This window comes from Amphiura filiformis, chromosome 14 (assembly GCF_039555335.1).
Source record: "Amphiura filiformis chromosome 14, Afil_fr2py, whole genome shotgun sequence".
Taxonomy (NCBI): Eukaryota; Metazoa; Echinodermata; class Ophiuroidea; order Amphilepidida; family Amphiuridae; genus Amphiura; species Amphiura filiformis.
In genome coordinates this window covers 42,442,405-42,468,198 of record NC_092641.1, presented here as the reverse complement: position 1 = coordinate 42,468,198, position 25,794 = coordinate 42,442,405, and the positions used below count along the sequence as shown (strand labels likewise).

General features: G+C 36.9%; 1 protein-coding gene across 1 annotated transcript in view; it reads right to left on the bottom strand.

The window, feature by feature from the left end:
• Positions 1-2,652: 2,652 nt before the first annotated feature.
• Positions 2,653-25,794, bottom strand: part of LOC140170127 (scavenger receptor cysteine-rich domain-containing protein DMBT1-like) — a 38,230-nt gene continuing 15,088 nt past the window's right edge. Inside the window, exons 5-11 of the mRNA XM_072193452.1 lie at positions 18,694-18,999; positions 17,387-17,683; positions 7,205-7,507; positions 5,880-6,179; positions 4,982-5,323; positions 4,470-4,637; positions 2,653-3,143 (exon numbers count right to left, since the gene is read on the bottom strand). Of these exons, the coding sequence (XP_072049553.1) occupies positions 2,656-3,143; positions 4,470-4,637; positions 4,982-5,323; positions 5,880-6,179; positions 7,205-7,507; positions 17,387-17,683; positions 18,694-18,999 (2,204 nt within the window). The 3' untranslated portion in view covers positions 2,653-2,655. The remainder of the gene's footprint in view (positions 3,144-4,469; positions 4,638-4,981; positions 5,324-5,879; positions 6,180-7,204; positions 7,508-17,386; positions 17,684-18,693; positions 19,000-25,794) is intronic.

Here is a 25,794-nt window from a genome sequence, read left to right as displayed (position 1 = left end):
GCTATTCCATTTAAAATCCACACTACCCATGTGGAAGATTTTGGACATGTCTTCCCCAGAGGGAGTATGAATTTCAAATGGATTGAACACATTAGCAGCTCCATTTGAAACTCACCCTCTCAGTGGAAAATTCAAGTTGAATCTTTCTCAGAGGGTGTATGAAATACAAATAAAGCTGGGTATACTATGGATTTTAAATGGAATGGTAAAAAAAACACACCATAATATAAACAAAATAAGGGCTGCACAGCAATATTTTGAAAATAATAATAATAATAATAAGAGCCCTATATATATAATTGATGCATTTTCAATGCTCAATCTCATTAATATCAGCAGGACGGATTGAATCAGTTGGCTGAACTAAAGCGCGAATTCTATCTTATTTTTGTTGTTGTTGAAATTTTGTTAAAATTCGCGACATTGTGTTAAATATGGCCAAAAACATGAGCCTCAGGTATAAAAATATGTCATTGTTTTTGTAAAATGGTATACATACATGGATCCACTTTGATTTTCTGAGGCTCATCCCTCCCAAATCCAAACTTCAGTACCTCCACTGTGGCTAACCATAAGTTGTATACTGGCCATAAGGTGTGTACCACTGATCAAGAGAAAAGTCCAAAATTATAACATTTATATTTGATATTTTGTTTTATTTTTTACAAAAATGTGTACATTATGCAACAGAAAGTCCTCTACAAAATAGTCTTTTCTTATATTATATGCACAAAATGTTCTATAAGTACTGAAAAATATATTATATTGTACAATAAACAAACGAAAAAGAAAATATATCAAAAAACAACGCATAATAATAATGAGATATTCCAATGTGATTTAAATTTACAAAAATGTGTACGACAGTTACTTTATACACCACTTAAAACTACTTGGAGCAAAACAGGTCAAACACAAATCCTCTATTATGCACAAATGCAACTGGGAATTAATATTTACATTTCAATGTCCCATAAATATTTAAAGTCAAGAAATCTACATTCATTCTTTTGTACATTAGATAAACCTCACTAATTATTTTCAGAAATATATCTGTCATGATTTCCTCAAAGATATTGGCCACCTTTTTAATTACAATTCGCCTTTCTTTTCAGACCGTTCCCGACGAACAAAACCTGCATTCACTTCAACCAACACATACAACAATCAAAATTCATCAAATACCTTTTATTTTGTAGCCAAGAGGTATGAGTGTAATCATTGGTAATTTCAATATACTGGCACGTAAGATAACAGATAGTGATGATGGAGGTAGAACTTTATGAATAACCCTCGTATCATTTTATTTATTTACTTATTACATGGTTACATATTACACATTAAGAAAATTCAAAGGGCGTCATTTTAAAGAAAAGTTGAACAATGATGGCGCTATTTATCTGAAATATTGTTTGCATCTTTACAAGGGGTAGACACTTGTATAATGGGACTAGAACATCAGCAAAAAGGCTAACAAATGACAAGGGAATTTTCAAAAAACTTTTTATCATAAAATGTAAGGTATAACTCATATTATTTGGCTAATTTGAATTTGAAATAAATAGCGCCCTCAATTTGCACACAAATAATTATATAGTTTATAGAATAAAAATGACCACAAAAATGCAGAAAAAGATAAATAATTTGAAATAGAAACAAAAATCTATGTTAAAAATTACTAAAAAAATATATGTGTATAGAGAGTTTATTAGTGTGATAGAACATTATGGAACATTTTTTGTTAGAAAAAAATAATAAATGATCATATCAAACAACCGTGAGGGAGGGAAACATATCAAAAAATTGCATAAATGGCTAGAGCGAACAGGTGCAAACCAAGCAAACACACATTAAAAAGAAGACGTTATAAATTTCTTACAAAAATTCGTTGAAAACGTGTGAATACAAAATTCAAATTTCGGGTAATATAAAGGTCGTGAAAGCATTTTTAAAACGTGTTATAAAATAAAACACTGTAAGAACATTTTTAATATTTTGTAAAATGTTATTGCACATACGTTTTTAACACTCAATAACATTATGTCAGAATGTTTTGCATTAAGTTTTCAAAAATGTTTTCTGAATGTTAATAAAATGTTTTTATACCCTTTACATACTAGTTACCCGAAACCTTTTCAGTAAAATGTTTTTTGTTTGCTGGGAAGCACCTCTAAGACTGTTACACAAGCAAAAGGAGATTTCTAATTTGTTTTCTATCTTCATATGATTAGAACAGGAATGGTTCTAAATGCTTCAACCCCGTACTTCAAGTTTCATTTTAATATCAGCTGTAACATTTTCATGTGACAGCAAGACAGCATTTTAGGAAATAGATTTTATAATGCTCCGAAACACCCTTGGTATTGCAAATTTCAGCTCTAAAAGACCCGTAAATTGCTCACTCCTCACTTTTCTGGGTTGTTGTTTTTTTCAGGCGATTTTCAACCAGAAAGTCAAGAAAAACCCTTGATTTTGAATGTTCGCAGCTTCAAAATCCCCCTTTTTACTTGTTTGCAGTTCCAAAAGCCCACTTTCCTGGTACGCCGTCATTTCCCAAAGACCCATAACCTCAAATTCAGGGGGAGCATACAGCCTACCTACCAAAATTTATGAGGTGCCCAATCACCCCCCCCCCACTGACCCATCCCGGACACACTACACAGTCGTAGTGTCAGTACGGCTCAAACACTCCTGCCTAATCTCCGGATATCTCTCAATTACATGTCTATAAGATGGTGGAGGCACTTCTTCTCCCTCAATACACATTTCCATAGTGCTGCTATATAATGGATAATCTACAGGGTTGTTTACAACATTGGTATAAGATGGTGGTCCATTCATGGGGGATAGAAATGATCTTCTATTCACTTCAAGTGTTACGTTCAGGCTGATCTCTGCTTCTTGGTCCAATCCCGCTCTAGGAGCCCAGGGTTCGTTACCAGTCACTGCATTGTGTTGTCTTGGAATACGCCAGCATAAGATCCTGTTCATCAGAGGTGGCCACCATTCAGATTGGGATCGATACCAACGGCATTTGAAACAATATAGGCATATGGCCAAGGCACATAAGAACGCACCGAGAGCTGTTACGATCAATATGCCATATATCCCATATAAGTGTAGTACGGTATTATAATAACCACCTGGAATGTACAAATCAAAACGGGCCATTCAAGTTTGAATCCATTCACCCCCTATGGAAGACATGACCTGAACCTCCACACACGGGGTGTGAATTTAAATTAAGTTACCTGAATGGGTGACTCCATTTGAAATCTATACTCCCTTTGCGGGAGATTAAGGTAATGTCATCCATAGGAGAGGGTGTGGATATCAACTGGTATATCCCAATACAAAACAAAATGTAAATTTTGCAATTATATAATAGGGACAGGGCTTATAATACACCAGGGCTCCCAAATGTAGCAAATTACTATACCAAATTAGAATTAGCCAAAATTGTCCAGTTTTCAAAAATAAAATATAGCTAAAGCCTAATTCTTTAGTGAGTCCAACTGGCAATGAAAGTAACATTTTAATATTAGGTAAATTTTTGGAAATAAAGGCCAAAAACGTGCGTTTTAGGCATTCTTTGTATGATGTGACAAGGACTTGTACAAAGACATTTTCTAATCTTTTTCATAACCAATTGACAAAAATAACATAAAATAGTACAATTATGAGCTAATTCTAAGCATACACTCAAGATTTTTGCATGCTTAGACCTGTGCCAAGTCTTATAGGCAGGTCCATCCCAGGAAATAACTACTGTTTTTTTCCTACCAGAACCATACTTGGCATGTATATTACTTTGGGTGAAAGAAATAAAATCCTTAAATCCAAGATGGGGGCCAAAAGCCCCAAAATCCACTAAAATCCCTAAAACTCATGTTTACAGTCTTAGAATGTTATGGAACTTCATTTTACTTTCAACTTATATACAGATATCGGTTACACTGGGTTTCAGAGAAAAACGACAATCCCTTGCTCATATTGACGCGAGCACCCTGTTGATGAGCGACATACGCGGAGCTTTGTATTCACTTCAAGGGCGTCGATCTGCGCCGACCAATAATTTGACGCACAATCGGCCAATCAGATTGTCGGTCTGTTCCTATGATTGTCAGACGATTGATTAAGCTAATCAGAACCCCACTTCCGTGTTTAAGCTCTGCACGCTCTCAAAATATAAACAAGTGCCGTTCTTCTCTGACAAAAGTTTAACATAATGCGCTCAACAAAAAATAGGTTATTCCCTAAATGCACACGCCGTTTACTCAATATGACACAACTCAATATGACTACATTTGAAAAAATATGATGAAATACAATCACTAGAGCTGCAAAGGTACTTGCATGCTCAAGACGATTGAGCCTAAATATCCAGAAACTGTATTTTGATTGGTCATTCAGATGAATGTATCACGTAATTAACCAATCAGATTCGCTGTAAGAAAAATAGAACTCACCTTCACTGGCGTTACATATTCTTTGACATTCAACTTGGCTATCAAAGTTATTTAGATTTCCTTTACACCCTCCATATACGAAATGGACACACATTCCTTGCTGCGAGTCGTAACCCCAACGATGAAATGACGCAATGCATGGTCCAGTCTCTAAGGGTTGCAGACAATCTGTTTAAAACACCAAGAACGAAGTGAAATTTCCCCATGAAAATTTCTATAGGCAATAAGTTGATATCTCTGACTTACTCTTAAAATCGCTCCAATTATTAAAGCTAATTTTCCACCTGCATTGTGTTAGAATGTGCACCTAGTCATCACTGGGCGGGAAAAACGTCATATGTACTTGGACATGGATAAAGCCTTGTAGGTGTAGACTTTATGTTGAAGAGGTTGCTTCATCCATGTTAGAATATTTGCAGTAAGTTATTAAAATGTTTTTGAATGTTATGAAATCGTTTTATACCCTTTATATACCCCTTTATATAACCCGACATCTGACAACCTTTACTAACCTTTTACGTATGATGTCCAAAACGTTTTGTGTTTATTTTGACAAGATACCCCAGCATCTTCATGATGTGAACAGTCACGATAGCTATAGACATTGCATGTGTTCAAAGAATGTTCATTTCCGCTGCAGTTAACAGCAACATCCATATATCGTCCCCAGCGATCAGCAATGCGAGCGTAAGAATGTCCTACAGCACCCGTAAAAGGCAATCCAAGTTGACGACACACTACCGTGGCTTCTTCGAGACCCCATTCGTCATTACACACATAGTTATACTGGTCATTGTAATATATCTGCACGCTTCCTTCGTTTGAGTTACGTCCACCGACAAGACGTAATGGCGCTGTAAAAATCAAGTGAAATGAGGTTGAAATGACGATTGTTGTAATTAATAATAAAAAAAGTTGGTATTCATTTAAAATTAAAACCCTGCCAGCAATTATATTCGTTGGGTTTTCTTACAGTAATTGCCCCCCCCCCCGCATTTTTTTCTAACTGTTCATGGGTTTTTTTTTTTAATTTTATTGGGTTTTTTTGGGGGGTCGGGTTTTTTGTTTTGTTTTGTTTTTGTTTGTTTTGTCTGGGGTTTTTGCATCACTTATATTTGGTTGGTTGTTTTTTCACAGATTTTTTTCTGCTTGAAAAGATCAAACAAATTCTTACGTCATTTATATTTGTTTTTAAAAGAACTTTTCTGCTTTAAAACAACAAAAAACATCTTTAGTACAAGTACAAAAAAGTACAGCATGCTTCTCAGTCTTCTAGCTTCTCTTTTGATATTCAGTGATATGTCGAACATGACCTTCACATCGTTAACTTTGGAGGGCTATATAGCTTAACAAAACAGGCTGTTCAAAAAAAAGAAACATGCAAAGTATTTCTTAGTAGCAATCGCTTACCATTTTGACAAGATACCCCAGCATCTTCATGATGTGAACAGTCATGATAGACATTGCAATTGGTCAAAGAATGTTCATTTCCACTGCAGTTAACAGAATATATATTTGATCTCAACCGATCACCAAACTGAATGTACGAATGTGCTTCAGCACCCGTAAAAGGCAACCCAAGTTGACGACACACTACCATGGCTTCTTCGAGACCCCATTCGTCATTACACACATAGTTGTATTGGTCATTGTAGTAGATCTGCACGCTTCCTTCGTTTGAATTACTTCCACCGACAAGACGTAATGGCGCTGTAAAAATCAATTGAAATAAGGGTGAAGTGACGATTGTTGTAATTAATATTAAAACAGTTGGTATTTATTCAAAATTAAAACCCTGCCAACAATTATATGGGTTTGGTTTGTTTTTATAGCAATTGCCCCTCCCCCCTTTTCAACTGTTCATGTTTTTTTCTGTTTTTACATCACTTATATTTTTTTACAGAACTTTTCTGCTTTCAAACAACAAAAAACCATATCTTAAAAAGAAGAAGAAGAACTTGTCGGATTTTTACAGAATGCTTAACAAAACGGGCAGTTCCAAAAAAACTTGTAAAGCATGGAAATAATCGATTATTATCTTTTATATTTAGGTGGATTGATCATACCAACATGAAATGAACGTTTCACTTTCTTTCAAATTCAATTACTTGTGTGTAAATTCGGCTTAACATTGATTAATATCCAGTGTCAGGGGGACTCTGGGGTTATAGTATAAAATTACAACAAAATCTACAAATTACAAGCAAGTTGTGTCACATATTTTCACTTTCTCTAATTTGGCTGATACATTTGCATCATGTTGTTTTTCTAACAATACAAGAATGTATGCTTGACATAATACAAATTCATGAAGATCCCACAATTGTTAACAATTACACATAATGATGTAGTTTCATCAAAAAGAGGCACTTTGACCAATTTTGGAACAGGCCTCAAATGATCTTTGACATGTGATGTTCTCAAATGATCTTTGACTTATGATAGTTAACCTACAACATAGCTTACATAATTATACACATGCCTGTTGAAGTTACATGGACAGAGGTATTGGAAACGAGAACAATTTTAGCAACAAAAACTACAATGACCCCAATTGATTCCGTTATGAATTTTGACCCCCATTCGTTAGTTCATCAGAGAGAGCCTCATCGTAGAATCATTTTTCTGAACTGGACTGGTTAATGTCTCCAATAATAACAAATAAAGAAATCAGTCATTGTATTTCTTTGTAGCTACGTAAGTTGCAGTAAAGACTAAGCAACCAAATCGCTTACCATTTTGACAAGATACCCCAGCATCTTCATGATGTGAACATTTATACCTATAGACATTGCATTTGATCAAAGAATGTTCATTTCCACTGCAGTTAACAGAATATATATATGGTCTCAAGCGATCACCAAACTGAACGTAGGAATGTGCTTCAGCACCCGTAAAAGGTAATCCAAGTTGACGACACACTACCATGGCTTCTTCGTGACCCCATTCATCATCACACACATAGTTGTATTGGCCATTGTAATATACCAGCACCCTTCCTTCGTTTGAATTACTTCCATCGACAAGACGTATTGGCGCTGTAAAAAAAATCAAGTGAAATAAGGGTTTAGTGACGATGGTTGGGATTAATATTAAAACAGTTGGTATTTATTTAAAATTAAAACTCTGCAAGCAATATGTAGGGGTTGGGTTGCCCCCTTTTTTTGGGGTAATCTATTCATGGTTTTCTTTCTGTTTTTACATAACTTATTTTAGTTTTTTTCATAGAATTTTTCTGCTTTAAAACAACAAAAACCCTCTTTAAAAAGGTTTTTTAAAAAAGAAAGAAAACAGGGATCCATAAAAAAACCCAGCTGCCTGCCGGTTTTTCACAGAATGCTTCTCAGTCTTCTAGCTTCTCTTTTGATGCTCAGTGATATGTAGAACATGGACTTCACTTCGTTAACTTTGGAGGGCTATTATAGCTTTACTTTAACAAAAAACGCTGTAAAACATGAGCGGCAGTTAAAAAAAACGCTGTAAAACATGGAAATCGATTACTGTCTTCTTTATTTAGGTGGATTGGTCTTTCCAACACAAAAAGAACGTTTCATTTCATTATTCAAATTCAATAACTCAACGGCAGTGACTATATGTAAATTCGGCTCAACAGTGATCATAGTATAAAAGTAGACAAGAAATGACTTTAAAAAAGACAACGCAGTGATTAAAGGAAATATGCTGGATTTGCCTCGGTTCCGGAGCCATTACGGATTTAAAGGTACCAGGTTTTAAAGGCCCATTCAGTGATTTGCTCATTTGGACGATCGTATCGTAACAATCATCAAAATTCAGATTTTGGTACCATTGTCATTGTCATAGATGTGCTAACATAGTAATTCAGCTGAAAGCCATATATTTAAGACAAAATAAGACATGATTGGCGACAGGTTCGCACTTACTCCTGAAGCAGTGTCCAGCGAAGCGTGTCTTCCTTTCTCTAATCTTCTCCAAGAGTCTTGGAAGGTCTCCATACAGCTCTTTGTTGTTTATATGCTGCTTCCAATAGATGTTGTACACTGCCCTAAGCATTCGAGTGTAACAGCCGTCCAGCTCTTTAGATAGTTTGGAGTTATGGTCCAGGCTTCGCATCCATATGTGAACACAGACTCCACTGTTGCACTGAAAACCCGCAGTTTTAATTTCTTTGGTAGAGCAGACTTCCAGATCTTGCTGCTGCCTTACGTGTTTTTACATCGTGCTCTGTGCTAGCCATCCATGCTCCGAGATACTTGAAGTCTTTCACTTCATCTAGCTTTGTGCCATTATTTGTGCTGATGTTAACCTGCTGATCTTGGTTAAAAGACATAAACTTTGTCTTGGTGGCATTCATCTTTAAGCCGACTCTTCCGTCTTATGTTTCGACCCTTTGCAGCAGTTCCTGAGCTTGTTTAATTTCCTCTGACAGGAGGGCGATGTCATCCGCAAAGTCCAGGTCGGTTATCACTTCTGGCCCAACTCGTCTGCTCTTTCTCCTTTCTAGGTGGAATCCAAGTGCTTCTTCCTTGCCATCTATAGCCATTCTCAAAGCATAGTCGAGCACTATCACAAACAGATAGGAAGCAAAGGTATTGTGATGTGCCCTGAGTAATTTAATTTAATTTAATTATTTAACTTTGTTTACAAGCTGAAAGTATGTCATGAGATGGGAAAGCCCCTTGTACGTGCAAGATAATGGTGTGGAAAGTCATTTTGGAATTCCCCAAATTATTGTAAACAAAGTCAGAGCTATGTTTGGAACTTGGAAAGCCCCAGTTCATTATTGCACCATCAGGAAAACCCCCCAGGAAGTGATGTAATGTGAAAGGTGAATGTGTATTATTAATATTGGGAAATCCCAAGATTGCAGCAATGTTGTGAAAATGTGATTGAAGTAATGGTTTATTAATAGATGATGGGTTATTTGCATGAGTACTGATATAAAAAGCTGGAGACTTTTGTTGGGACTTTACAGAATGCCATGGGAGATTGAGATATTCCACATGTGTGTGATGGTCTTCGTGCTTCAAAAAAGAAGTACATTTTAACCAGTTTATATAGCCAATAATTGAGCTAATTTTAATACAGCAACGAAGAAGACAGCGAGCACACAAAAGTGCTCTTCCTCATCAAAGGATTAAAAGTTCTTCTGTCAAATTGCTGGAGTTCGCTGGGTTTGTGAAGGCCACGCATCTGTCAAAAAACAGAGGAGCTGTGTTTAAGAAACCTGTTCCCTGGAAAAAGAGTGATTGGTGAAAGAAACACCATTTTTGAGAAAGCAGCGCAAAGAGATATATTGCGGAGAAAGCAGCGCAAGGAGATATATTTGTGGAGATAGCAGCGCAAAGGAGATTGGAGGAAGCATCATCATTTTCGTATGAGGATTTTATGTGCAAGGATTTATAAATGCAAGTGTACGATGGACTTCGCTGGTTTTCGCAGGACAAGTGAATAAGGATTTAATACATCAGTCGTCCAGAACATTGCAAGAACTCTAGGATCACCAACAAGAAGACAGCTGGTTAAGTACTGATATAGTAAAACTGTCATTGTGTGATTTTATTGTATAGGCGATATTGTTATTATATGTACCAATCATACTCTGTTTTCAATTAAAGACTTAGATTATGTTAGCTTAAACAAACAGTGTATTTTGTGTTGTGCGTTCGTGTGAGTTCGGGAAAAAGGTGATTTTGGCCTTGAGTCAAGTGAGACTCGTAACAAAATTGGGGGCTCGTCCGGGAAAATACACTGTAAAAAAAAAAGTTGACATTAATTTACTGAGTCTTAAAAGTGAAAGTACAGTATGGCAGAGTTAAAAGCAGAAGAGTTTCTTGAAACTATAGATTGGGAGAAGTTTGATAAGTTGAAGAAACCTGATTTATTAGCATTTGCAAAATACTATGAATTGGATGTAAAGCAAGCCAACAGAAAACAAATAATCAAAAATGCCTTGATCGAAGTTTTGGTTGATGAAGAGTATTTTGATGAATCCATTTTGGACAAGAGAAAAGAGGTCAAAACTGAAATCGGGGATGCAGTTAAGTTGAAAGAACTAGAAGTTCAGGTGGAAATGGAAAAAATGAAAATGCAATTGCAGTTGGACATGCAAAAGCTAGATATGCAAAATAAAGAAAAACAAGAAAGATTAGATATGGAAAATAAAGAAAGACAAGAAAGACTAGACATGGAAAACAAGAAACTAGAAATGGAAGAAAAAGCACGCCAAGAAAAGATGGCGCTTGAGCACCACAAATTAGAAACAGAAGAAAAGGAAAAGGTAGCAAAATTAGAACTTGAAAAACAAAAATTGGATATGGAAGAAAAGGAAAAACTAGCTAAGATTCAAATGGAAGCACATTTGAAAGAAAAAGAAATTGAGTTTGAACAAGAGAAGTTAGCAAAACTAGGTGACAAATACTCATCAAGTTTCTCCTCAAAGTCAAAGTCAGGGTTTGATGTTACAAAGTATGTAAAGCTTGTGCCTAAATTCAAAGAGAAAGAAGTTGACGAGTACTTTCAACATTTTGAAAAGGTGGCTACAAATTTGAAATGGCCTCCAGAGCATTGGACCCTACTTTTGCAAAGTAGTTTTGTGGGGAAGGCCAGGGAAACTTACTCAGCTCTACCAATAGAGAAGTGTAATAATTATGAAGAAGTCAAACAGGCAGTTCTCAAGGCCTATGAGCTGGTGCCTGAAGCATACAGACAAAAGTTCAGAGATTCAAGAAAGCAAGCAGATCAAACCCATGTAGAATTTGCTAGAGTAAAAGAACAAATGTTTGACAGGTGGCTTGGGTCAAAAGAAGTCAAAGATGATTTCGGCCAACTTAAGCAATTGGTTCTTATAGAAGAGTTCAAGAAATGTGTCCACGTTGACATTAAAACCCATTTGGATGAAAGCGCTAGCAAAATTAAGACGCTAAATGAGGCGGCGACAATGGCGGACGACTATGGTTTAACTCACAAATTGAATGCGAGTAGATTTAGTCATAACAGAAGTTATTCAAACAGGTTCAGCCATAATCAACCTAGAGCAAATCAGGGTGGTACACAAGAAGTGAAACCTCAGTCTAATTCACAGCATAGTGCTGGTGGTAGAGGGACCCCAGGGAGTTCAGGTAACAGAGCAAAATTTGGGACTGAATTTAAAGCCAAAGTAACTTGTACTCATTGTAAGAGACCAGGGCATACGATGACCCAGTGTTATTTCTTAAAAGGCAGACAAGACGCACAAAAACAGCAGCAAACTGCTAGTAATACTGTGGGATGTGCAGTGTCACTTGAGTCAAAGAAAAAAGTCAGTCAAATCAAGAAACAAGAATTCCCACAAAAGGGAGGTGAGACAGACAAGGTGTGTGAAGAATTTGAACCATTTGTGTTAGAGGGAGTAGTATCACTTGGTGATAATGGTAGTCCAAAGCCCATCAAGATTGTGCGAGATACGTGTTGTGCACGGTCTATGATTCTGGAAGGAACTTTGCCCTTTAATGAGGATAGTTCAGCAGGTAATGCTTTGATCCAGGGTATTGGGATGGAAATAATTAGTGTACCTCTCCACAAAATTAACTTGACATCTGACTTGGTTTCTGGTCCTGTAACCATAGGAGTTAGATATGAATTGCCAGTCAAGGGAGTGTCCATGTTGCTAGGAAATGATCTGGCAGGGGGGAAGGTTTTTCCTGACCCAATAGTCACAGATAAGCCCTGTTTACAGGATGATAATAGTGAGGAAGAGGGGATATTTCCTGCATGTGCAGTGACACGGGCAATGAGTAAGAGAGCCTCATTAGAAACAATTGAGGACAACCAAATTGATGACTTAGGCTACAATTTGGAAGACACATTTGTGTCAAAGTTGAATGAGAAAGAAGATCAACTTCCTTCTCCTGGGGATAAAAATACCCCTGAAAATGACACAGCCTCTGAGCATGAACAAATTGGGGAAACCATGAAAGACCCATTAAGTCATGACAAGCTGATTCTGGAGCAACAAAATGACCCAGAACTCAAAGAGATCAATCAAAGGGCATTGACCCTAGAAGAAGCAGAACAAAATTCTGTCTGTTTTTACAAACAAGATGATGTGCTAATGAGAAAGTGGCGCTCGCCTGATGTACCTGCCGATGAAGAGTGGAAGGTAGTGCACCAAATTGTGGTACCAAAAGTCTACCACACTGAAGTTATTAACATAGCACATGATAGTCCCATGGCAGGGCATTTGGGTGTTAAGAAAACTCATGAAAGAATTCTGAGACATTTCTGGTGGCCCACTCTCAGAAAAGATGTTTCTGAATATTGCAAAACATGTCACATATGCCAAGTAGTAGGGAAGCCCAATCAGAAAATACCTCCTGCTCCATTAAAGCCAATTCCAGCCTTTGATGAACCATTTAGTAGGGTTATTATTGATTGTGTAGGCCCCCTACCAAAGACTAAGTCAGGTAATCAATACCTTCTGACAATTATGTGCGCGTCAACACGCTTTCCTGAAGCCATACCCTTGAGAAATATTAAAGCAGTGACTATAGTGAAAGCTTTAACTAAGTTCTTCACATTTGTGGGGCTCCCCAAGTCCATACAGTCTGATCAAGGATCAAACTTTACTTCTGGAGTATTTCAGCAGGTCATGTATCAATTAGGTATAGAACAGTATACCTCAAGTGCTTACCATCCAGAATCACAAGGTGCACTAGAAAGGTTTCACCAAACATTGAAAAACATGATCAGGACATACTGTTTGGAATTTCAGAGGGACTGGGATGAGGGAGTACACTTGTTGTTGTTTGCTGCTAGGGAAGCTGTTCAGGAAACTTTAGGATTTAGTCCTTTTGAGTTAGTGTTTGGACACACAGTGCGCGGGCCCTTAAAGTTGTTGAAAGAAAAGTGGCTCAATGAAAAATCAGATATCAATTTGTTGGATTATGTCTCCAATTTTAAGCATAGGCTTAGCAGAGCAACTGATATCGCCAAGGAAAACTTGAAACAGGGTCAGGCCAAAATGAAACAATGGTATGATAAACATGCCAAAGAGAGAGTGTTCAAACCAGGTGACAAAGTTCTAGTACTGTTTCCAATTCCAGGACACCCATTACAAGCCAGATATCATGGTCCATGTGAGGTAGAGTCAAAAGTGGGTGAAGTAGATTATATTATCAAGACTCCTGGTAGACGCAAGAGCAGGCAGTTATGCCACATAAATATGCTCAAAGAGTATCTTGAAAGAAGTGACAGTGGCATTCCAAAACCTGTGTGTACAGTAAAACATGCTGATAATGTAGACAAATATGCCGATGTAGACAAAATCGCCAATGTAGACAAGAGTAAAGATGATAATTCTGATGTCACATTTGACCAGGATAAAGAGCTGGAGCACAAAGAGTATAATGTAAAATTGAACAATTCTGATGTGCTCACTAATTTGGACTCAAAGTTAGGCCATCTTTCTCAAGATCAACAAATTCAAATTGCAAATTTGATTCACAAATTTGACAATATATTTCCTGATACGCCAAGTAGAACAAATGCTGCATTTCATGACGTAGATGTTGGTGATACAAAACCAATCAAGCAGCATCCTTACAGAGTCAATCCATTGAAAATGGAACATCTCAAAAATGAGATCAATTACATGCTAGACAATGATATCATAGAACCAAGTAGTAGTGAATGGAGTTCACCGTGTATACTTGTTCCCAAGCCTGATGGTTCATACCGATTGGTCGCAGACATGAGAGCTGCAAATGTTCATTCAAAGACAGACTCGTACCCAATTCCAAGAATTGATGATTGCATAGACAAAATTGGGAATGCAAAATTTGTTAGCAAATTTGATCTTTTGAAAGGGTACTGGCAGGTTCCACTCACAGACCGTGCCAAAGAGATTTCTGCTTTTTGTACACCATTTGGTCTTTACCAGTACAAAGTTATGCCATTCGGTTTGAAAAATGCACCAGCAACATTTCAGAGAATGGTGAACCAAATTGTGGCAGACATAGAGGGATGTGAAGCGTATGTAGATGATTTGATTGTTTACAGTCAAACTTGGGAACAACACATGGAACAACTCCATCAATTGTTTAAGAAGCTGTCTGAAGTACAGTTGACAGTCAATCTGGTAAAAAGTGAGTTTTGCCATGCCACAGTCACATACTTGGGATATGTTGTAGGTCAAGGTCAGGTGAAGCCTATCAAAGCCAAAGTTGAAGCAATTGAGCAATACCCACACCTGTAAACAAGAAGGCACTCATGAGATTTCTAGGAATGGTTGGCTATTATAGAAAGTTCTGTCCAAACTTTTCAGAGATAGCAAGTCCTTTGACTGATTTGTTGAAGAAAGATGCAAAATTCATGTGGTCAGAGCAGTGTGAAAATGCTTTTCACAAAGTCAAATCAATACTCATGAGTTCACCAGTACTTACTGCACCTGATTTTCAGAAGCAGTTCAAGTTGACTGTTGATGCCAGTGACATAGGCTGTGGAGGTGTTGTGATGCAAGAGGGTGAAGATCAAATAGATCACCCCATTTGTTACTTTTCAAGGAAATTCAACAAGCACCAGAGAAATTACTCCACAATTGAGAAGGAGTGTCTAGCATTGCTTTTAGCATTGCTACATTTTGATGTGTATTTGGGTACCACAGTATACCCTGTGCTTGTTTTCACAGATCACAATCCCCTCACCTTCATCAACAGGATGAAGAACAAAAACCAAAGACTGGTGAGGTGGAGTTTGACCTTGCAAGAGTACAATCTGGACATCAAACATATTAAGGGAAAAGACAATGTAATGGCTGATGCCCTGTCCAGAATTGCATAAAACCTGACAAACAAAAATTTCCTTTAAAAGGGAAGTTGTGTGTGACAAGTAGTCACTGTGTATATGATGAGTTAAATACTCAAAGTTGATAATACGTTGAAGTTGATGTAAAAGAAGAAAACATTTAAGAAAGTTTTCATTACATTCGAACTTTCTTCTTTTAAGGGGGAGGATGTGATGTGCCCTGAGTAATTTAATTTAATTTAATTATTTAACTTTGTTTACAAGCTGAAAGTATGACATGAGATGGGAAAGCACCTTGTACGTGCAAGATAATGGTGTGGAAAGTCATTTTGGAATTCCCCAAATTATTGTAAACAAAGTCAGAGCTATGTTTGGAACTTGGAAAGCCCCAGTTCATTATTGCACCATCAGGAAAACCCCCCAGGAAGTGATGTAATGTGAAAGGTGAATGTGTATTATTAATATTGGGAAATCCCAAGATTGCAGCAATGTTGTGAAAATGTGATTGAAGTAATGGTTTATTAATAGATGATGGGTTTTTGCATGAGTACTGATATAAAAAGCTGGAGACTTTTGTTGGGACTTTACAGAATGCCATGGGAGATTGAGATATTCCACATGTGTGTGATGGTCTTAAAAATAAAAAAAAAAAAGTACATTTTAACCAGTTTATATAGCCAATAATTGAGCTAATTTTAATACAGCAACGAAGAAGACAGCGAGCACACAAAAGTGCTCTTCCTCATCAAAGGATTAAAAGTTCTTCTGTCAAATTGCTGGAGTTCGCTGGGTTTGTGAAGGCCACGCATCTGTCAAAAACAGAGGAGCTGTGTTTAAGAAACCTGTTCCCTGGAAAAAGAGTGATTGGTGAAAGAAACACCATTTTTGGAGAAAGCAGCGCAAAGAGATATATTGCGGAGAAAGCAGCGCAAGGAGATATATTTGTGGAGATAGCAGCGCAAAGGAGATTGGAGGAAGCATCATCATTTTCGTATGAGGATTTTATGTGCAAGGATTTATAAATGCAAGTGTACGATGGACTTCGCTGGTTTTCGCAGGACAAGTGAATAAGGATTTAATACATCAGTCGTCCAGAACATTGCAAGAACTCTAGGATCACCAACAAGAAGACAGCTGGTTAAGTACTGATATAGTAAAACTGTCATTGTGTGATTTTATTGTATAGGCGATATTGTTATTATATGTACCAATCATACTCTGTTTTCAATTAAAGACTTAGATTATGTTAGCTTAAACAAACAGTGTATTTTGTGTTGTGCGTTCGTGTGAGTTCGGGAAAAAGGTGATTTTGGCCTTGAGTCAAGTGGGACTCGTAACAGTATCACCTTGTAGAACTCCGGCTAGGATGTCAAATAGCTCAGTTTCTCCATCAGGGGAGATCACTTTGGCTCTGGTTTTCTTGTATGTCCTTCCAATTGCATCCATAAGGCTTTTCTGAAGTCAATGAATGTTATTATAGCTGGTAGATTTTTGGCCTTCACTCCTTCTATTATCCTTCTAAGAGCCAGTATGCGGCTGACAGTTGTTCTTCCCACTCTGAATACATTCTGGTTGTTTCTCAGAAGTCTATCAACTTCAGGTCTTATCCTGTTGAGTATCATCCTATTGAAGGTTTCGGCTACTATTGAGGATAGGCTGATGCCACAGTAGTTACCTCCTTGACTTAGGTCTCCTGTCTTCGGTATTGGGATTATATTTAGAATAGACCATTGATCAGGCATTCTTTCTTACAGCAATGCGTCGTTGCAAAAACCTAGCACCAGGTCATCCAGGTCACATCTCTTTAAGACTTCTGGTGGGATGTCGTCTTTTCCACTACTCTTCCTTCTGCTATTGCTGTCTTTGCCTTTATATATTACACACATGCCTGACTATATATAAGTTACATGGACAGAGGTAATAATGGAAACGGGAACAATTTTAGCAATCTTTATAACCAACAAATTCAATAACCCCCAATTGACTCCTTTACGACTTTTGACCCCCATTCGTTAGTTCATCTGAGGAAGCTTCACACTAAAATCACTTCACTGAACTGAACTGGTTAATGTCTCCCATAATAACGAATAAAGAAATCAGTCATTGTATTTCTCTGTGGCTACATAAGTTGCAGTAAAGACTATGACTACGCTTACCATGTTGACAAGATACCCCAGCATCTTCATGGTGTGAACAGCCACGAAAATAGATATTGCAATCAGTCAAAGAATGTTCTCTTCCACTGCAGTCAACATATGGTCGCAAATGATCACTAAAGCTAGCGTAAGAATGTGATTCAGCACCCGTAAAAGGCAATCCAAGTTGACGACACACTACCATGGCTTCCTCGCGACCCCATTCGTCATAACACACATTGTACTGGTATTGGTCATTGTAATATATCTGCACGCTTCCTTCGTTTAAGTTACTTCCATCGATAATACGTATTGGCGCTGTAAAAATCAAGTGAAATAAGGGTTTAGTGACGATGGTTATAATTAATATTAAAACAGTTGGTATTTATTTAAAACTAAAACCCTACCAGCAATTGTATGGTTTGGGTTTTTGTACAACATTGCCGCCACCCTTTTTTTTTCTAAATTGTTCGTGTTTTTTCTGTTTTACCTAACTTTTCTGCTTTAAAACAAAACAAAAAAAACCTCTTTAAAAATGTTTTTTAAAAAGAAAAAAAGACGGATCCATAAAAAACCCAGCAGCTTGCCGTTTTTTACAGAATGCTTCTCAGTCTTCTAGCTTCTCTTTTGTGCTCAGCGATATGTAGAACATGGCCTTCACTTCGTTAACTTTGGAGGGCTATATAGCTTAACAAAACGGGCAGTCCAAAAAACCTGTAAAACATGGACATAATCGATTATTATCTTCTTTACTTAGGTGGATTGGTCCTCCCAGCATGAAAAGAACATTTCATTTCATTATTCAAATTCAATTACTCAGTGGCAGTGACTTATGTGTAAATTCGGCTTAACATTGATTAATATCCAGTGTCAAGGGGACTCTGCGGTGGTAGTAGTATAAAGTTACAAAAATCACAGGCAAGTGTGACATGCTTTCACGCTCTCTATTTAGGCTGATTGCATTATGTTGTTTTTCTAACAATACATGCATGTATGTTTGACATAATAAAATTAAAAAGAGGAATTTTAACCAATTTTGGAACAGACCTCAAATGATCTTCGACCTGTGTTGTTCTGAAATGATCGTTGATCTGTGACCTGTCTAAGATACATGGACAGGGGTCAATTTTAGCAACAAAAAATACAATGACTATATTCCTATATGACTTTTGACCTCCATTCGTTCATCCGAGGAAGCCTCATCCTAGAATCACTTCACTGAACTGGACTAGTTAATGTTTCCAATAATAACAAATAAAGAAATCAGTCATTGTATTTCTTTGTAGCTGCATAAGTTGCAGTAAACACTAAGCAACCAAATCGCTTACCATTTTGACACGATATCCCGGCGTCTTCATGATGTGAACAGTTATGATAGACATTGCATTTGGTCAAAGAATGTTCACTTTCACTGCAGTTAACAGAATATATATTTGATCTCAAGCGATCACCGAACTGCACGTACGAATGTGATTCAGCACCCGTAAAAGGCAATCCAAGTTGACGACACACTACCATGGCTTCTTCGCGACCCCTTTCATCATCACACACATAGTAGTTGTATTGGTATTTGTAATAGATCTGCACTCTTCCTTCGTTTGAATTACTTCCACCGACAAGACGTATTTTTGGAGCTGTAAAAATCAAGTGAAATAAGGGTTTAGTGACGATGGTTGGGATTAATATCAAAAACAGTTGGTATTTATTTTAAATAAAACCCTGGCAGCAATATTGTATGGGTTGGGTTGTGTACAGCAATTGCTCAGTTAACACATTGTCTTCACTTCGGTAAATTTGGAGGGCTTATAGCTTACCAAAACGGCCAGTTCCTGTAAAGCATGGAAATAATCGATAATCATCTTCCCAGCATGAAAAGAACGTTTCATGTCATTATTCAAATTCAGTTACCCAGTGACAGTGACTTGTGTGTAAATTCGACTTAACATTGATTGATATCCAGTGTCAGGGGGACTTTGAGGTAGTAGCCATCATCATCATCAGCCGTATTCAGCCCACTGCAGGGAGAAAGGCTCCCCAAGTTGGCAACAAAGATTCCTGTCATTTGCTTTTGCCATCCACCTGATCCCTATGAAACTTGCTATCTCATCTCTCCATTTGACTTTCTGTCTACCTTGGTGTCTTGAGCCCAGCCTCCATTCTGTGACATTCTTTGTCCATCTATTATCTGTTTTTATCTTGCAAGATGGCCATCCTAATACCACCTCTTCATCTTTATTGTGTGGATTATGTCTGTATTAAACTTCTGTTTGGCTCATGATCAATGCCACTGTGTTCCTGTCTCTTTTGGTGAAACCCAGCATACATCTTTCCATGCTATGCTGTGCAGTTTTCAGTTTTGCTCCATTCTCCTAGTAAGTGACCATGTTTCAGCTCCGTAGGTCATGGCATCTTACCAACCAGCCCTTGTCCTCCTTTTTACTTCATTCGTGTGATTGTGAGTCATGTTGATTACTTTTCCTAGGTACACATATTGGTCCACCTTTTCTGTTTCTGTGTTTCCTACCATGACCAGCTGTTCTGTGGCGAACTGGTTGAACATGATGTTAGTCTTTTTCATGTTAATCTTTAGTCCCACTTGGTTACTTTTCTGATTCAAATCATTGATAATTTCCCTTAGATCTTTAGCATTGTCTGTTATTATGAGTATGTCATCTGCAAAGCGAGGGTATGTTGATGTCCTTACTTTCCTAGTCCAGGTGACGTATAATTTCTTGAAGTGCCGCATTAAACAGTTTAGGTGAAATGGTATCACCTTGTCGCACCCCTCGTTGGATAGATATCTTATCACTGTCCTTGTAGGCCCTATGTCACATGGGAAGTTGCCCAAATTGGTCCAGAATTGTCAAAATAGTATAAAGTTATTCAAAGTTTCACAAACTTGCTTAAAACTTCCTCGAAATTGTGGTAAGTTGCACAAAGTTACTTTTTAAGTTTCTCAAAATCAATCGCGTAAAGTTATTCAAAATTTCACAAAATTGCTTAACATTTTCTCAAAATTGCTTAAAGTTGCTGAAAAGATGCTCAAAAGTTTTTAAAATTACTCAAAATTGCTTCAACTCCCGCGCAAGCTGCGTAAAGTGAGCGCGGATTCCATCGAATTGTCAAAATTTTTCCAATGCAGCACAAATAGGTCAGCAACCTCACGCACTTTTGGGGAACTTTACGTAACATTAAAAAATGTTGCAACATTTCAGGCATTTTTGGAGAATTTTGACACCTTTGGGTAACTTCCCCTGTGACATGTGGCCTCCTAGTGGAGGCGGATTGTTGAAGTACCCTTGCTGTAGATAGTAATTATTATCTGGATGTATCCAGGATGGACGCCTTGCTGTTTGAGTGCTTTTTTGAAAAGCTTTTTCGTAGTCAATGAATTCAAGGCACAGTGGCTGTCTATATTCACCCATCTTTTCAACAATTTGGTTGATGACATGAAGGTGATTCGTGGTAGAATAGCCACCCCTAAACCTCGCCTGTTCACTGGGTTGGTTGAAGTCAATTATGTTGGTGATCCGATTTGTGAGAACTTTAGTGAAAAGTTTGTAGGTGTTTGAGAGTAAGCTAATTGGTCTGTAATTCTTCAAGTCTTTGATGTCCCCTTTCTTGTGGATGAGAATTTTAAGGTTATTATTCCAACTGTCCGGTGTCTGGTTAGTCTGGATACGTAGTGTGAATAGCTTTGCAAGCTCTGCTTTTACTGCGCTGTCTCCATCCTTGTCGAATGTCGACTAGCACTCTATCTTCTCCTGGTTCTTCACCTCTTTTCATGTCATTGAGACATTTTTTAACTTCATCCTCTCCAATTGGTGGTATATTCTCTTCTGCACTTTCAAAATTACAAAAAGATCTACGAATCACAAGCAAGTAGTGTGGCATGCTTTCACGTTCTCTACTTTGGTTGACACATCTGCATCCTGTTGTATTTCTAACAATACATGCATAATAAAATTCATGAAGATCCAGCAATTGTTAACAATTACACAAAATGAAGCAGTTGCATCAAACAGGAATTTTGACCAATTTTGGAACAGACCTCAAATGATCTTTGACCTGTGATTTTCTCTAGATACGGAACGATTTAGGAAACATTTTTTCTGTATATATGGCAGTCATAAATAAATGCAGGAGCATTCTCAATGCAAAATGTGATAAATTGACTCAAAATCTAGATTGAAACCCCATTTTTTCAGTAATTTGCAGCTATTTTGTGCAAAAAGTAGCAGTTATATTTTATCAAAAGTGAAAGGATCTTACACAAAAACAGATTCATTTATCGGAGTGTTAAAATTCACTGGATAGGCCATATTCATTTCTTGATTCACTCAGCATGTATAGCAGTTGTCGAATTCTGGATTGTTTATCCATTTACGATCCCGGTGGAACGCCGGAAAGTCACAACAAATGCTTTCAAGTTTATATCACACTGACAACCCAAAAATGTTTGAAACAAATCAACAAACTTGTTCATCATAGGAAACAAATTAACAAACTTGTTCATAGGAATTATCATGAATAATGACCCCTGTTATTGCTGCCCGACTGACCTGAATTTGAGTTGGTTAATATTGCACAAAGGACAATGTGTGCGTGCTTTCGATAGTGCAATAAATTTCACATACTACATCCCTTAAACTGTTTCAAAACCTATTGTAAGCATTGCTTTTATCAAAATTGTTACAGAAATAAGGTTTGGATTTTATTAATAAAAATTTCTTTTACAATTTATTATAAATACTGTTTTAACACTAATGAAGTTTCAAAACAGCAGGATCCAATTTTTTGTTTTCTTATAATAGCAACACTGGCTGTTTAATTTCTGGTTTTTTTTTCAGCACAGCAGAGTCATAGGCTATGCATATTCATGAGCAAAATGGAGCCCCCGTTAGTCAAAAAATTGTTTCAATAATTGCTTATTCCTATCTTATAAGACATTATATGTTTTTATTTTTTTTATTTATTTATTTATTCACGGTATACAAATAGCCGGCAGGCAATATAGGCTGAATAGCGCCGGCTTTACAAAATACAATTTACACATCAAAAATAAACATTATATATACACTCAATAATTTACTTAAAAACAAAACGAAAACAGAAATACAGGCAGAGGAGTAAAATACCAGCAGAAGCATAGGATTACACTACTTTTCCAAATTGAGTTTACTGATGATGAACGGAATGGTGGAATTCTGAAACCTGTTTGTTTTACAGAAGGGTTCAGGAAAAATTCTGCTGTTGCGGAGATTGTATTTCATAGATCTCTGCTCAGGAAGTAGGTGACGGTGTCTTTCAGACTTGAGGACCTGCTGGCCAAACTTCACGACCAGATCTTCCCTACGGTTGGCAAGACTGTTGATGTTAAGCTCACGAAGAGCAGACTCGTAGTCCTGACAGTCATTGCCAAGGATGATTTTGCAAGTGCGTTTTTGAATCCTTTCGATCTGGTGGCTTTGGTTTTTAGTAAGCGCTGGATGCCAAACTGCACAAGCATATTCCAAAATGGGTTGGATATAGGTCTGAAAAATGGCCAGCATATCCTCAACTGCAGCAGCATGTTTACGAAGAGCATAGAGCATGAATAAACGTCTACTTTTATTCGTAATTATGAATAAAAAACTATATAAGGTTTGATTCACTAAAGTTCTCCTTGAACTACTATACCCATAATAATATCCTCTGCAAAAATTATGCAAATCATCCAATGTCAGCAGATTGTAACCTTTGTGAGTCAATCCGTTGTGAAATGTGTGTGGGTGGGGGCGGCACTGGTTAATGCCTCCAGTAGACAGTAGACTTCGGTTGTATATATGGTCGAATCCAACCAAAAGTGTACACGGCATGTTCAGGGCCATAACTTAAAAGTATTAGTCAATTGGCATTCGTTTTTATATTGTGTTTATTCGCCTTGATCATACGCTTCGCGCCATATATAATAAGACCACCTTCTGTGAAAAATTTAGACACAGGGACCCCAAAACATGCTATTTTTACCCATTTTTTCAAAATATTTCTTAAGGTGTTTTTAAAACATCTAAATCAGTTATGAAAAGAAGTCATTGGATTGAATCTAAATTGATTTCCTGAAAGGTGTGTATTCAAAGATTGCCTGTTCAATTTTTCACATATTTGTACATAATTATGAAATGTTTGTGATAATTTTTTGAGTGGTATTTTTTACATTACCTACGAATACAATTTTTCATAGCACTAGATATATCTTTAAAAATGGAAATCACTAATAAATGCGCAATTGATACAAGCTTTGATATGTCCAATACTGAAATGCATTGCATTCGAACATCTTTATTATTGTGTTTAGCTGCCAGAAATTCTAAATGGCACAAAGGTAGGTTTGGTAAAAAATATGCATTACCTCCGAATACATGTTAAAAGCTGTGTCATTTCCACAAATTGAGAGAATAGTAAACAATAGTTAAGCAATAGGTGAAGGGTAATACACTCTTTATTTCTACCAAGTTTCAATAGCCTGCGTTTAAATATTTCTGAGATGTCAACGACAAAAGCAAGTATTCGTAGGTAAATTTCGGTAACCGAATGTTACGTACGAATACAATTTGACATCATGACAGAATTGTGAAACACCGCCATTCATGCCAATGCCCATATTGGTACATAACGAAGGCCTGTATGTTTGCTATCAAATCATATGTCAATGAAAGTTGCGAATTCACATACATGCCCACCATGCAAAACTGAATACGGCTTAATTGTTGAAAAATATGTACTGAAATAGACGACGGTCTGCTCATTTGAAAGAAAAATCAGATTCAAAGCAGATTAGAAGGGGATAAATACTTAGATTTGTCAACTGTCATGTGCGCTTCATTTTAAATGTTTACCGACCTTCTGGTTTCTGAGTAATTTGTGTCCAAATTAATTTATTCGAAGGTAACTGTTGACGTTTTCGCTAAGGTTACCTACGAATACCATGGAAAAACGAATGTTCTCATTGTCTCATGATCTAGACAACACAGTGATGGACCCTGGTATAAAGCTATTGTAGTTGCCCTCAAACAAAAGGCCACAAGACGTAACTGACTCCAAGATGGACTTCACAAGTCTGCAATAACGGTTTTAAGCGATTTGTGTGCAATTAATCAAATTAAAGTCACTTTAGTGCCTTTGTTTCTTACTTCAATCCTCTTTCAACCGCTGTGAACCGACATTATTAATACATGATAGGGTCTTAAGTATCAATAAACGCACATAAAGAAAATAATACATTCAAAGTGCTTTATAAAATGAAGTTTTGATTGCGATATCCACCAAAAGTCTAATTCTTACCTACAAATACTGAAATGTTACTTACGAATACAGCATAAAACATGACATGTGTAATGAAGTGTCCCTACCAATGGAAATTAATTGTCAAAAACTTTAAGCGGTACCCCAGGACACTATTATTACCCATATACGGAGTCATTCAACAATTATTTATTATGTAAAATTGCTGATTAACTACTTGTATATCAAAATGAAGTGGTCAAAATCTTGCTAAAAGCATCAAAATTTTTGATCTAAGGTAATAGCATTTATTCTTTTGGATGTACCATCTGAAAGAGATTTAAAAACTACCATTTTATTAATCCATTACCATAATAGCAAAATTTAAACCTCTAAACTCAATATAGATATTGTTAAATCGCTCATGTTACCTACGAATACCCGGGTTTCTTCACCTTGTCATTGTATAAAGCGTTAGGTGTACGCGTATAATTCCTAATATTCTTGAAAACATATATCCTACTCGTTCTTATACAATGTGTAAATTGATTCATACTCATTTGATAAATAAAATACAGAAACTGACCTAAACTTCATTTTCAAAAATAAACTAGCATAAATTGACAAAAATCATATTGATCGCGTTATAAAAATAAAAACAAATATTTTCTGGTTGAGCTAGCATTTTCCTGACACCCTGTGGTCTACATTACACGAAAAAAGCGTTAATGGGAATATTCCATATGTTTTAGGTTGATTAGTATTGCGATAGTGAAAGCATCCTAGTGGTATTCGTAGGTAACATTGCGTTTTGATATCACATTTACTATCGCTCGTCCTGGATTTATTTTTCAAGATTAGTAATGGCACTTTTGGTTCCTATAAGGCCAATATGTCATCAATCAATGGGCAAAGGGAAAAAATTGTGGAGACATTTTTATTTCGGACTTTTATTTTTGCCCCGTGGACACTTTTGGTTGGATTCGACCATATAAATGCGCATTTATAAATGCGCACGTGACCAGATGGCCAGCGCCATATTTGCATTACATCACTGTCAATCACTGAAATGGCGACCATTGAAGGAGTGGCTACAGTTGTGACCTTGTTTCGTGGCTAGCACTGGCAAGGAACATTGGCTGGAGGTTCGATGCTATAAATTTGCA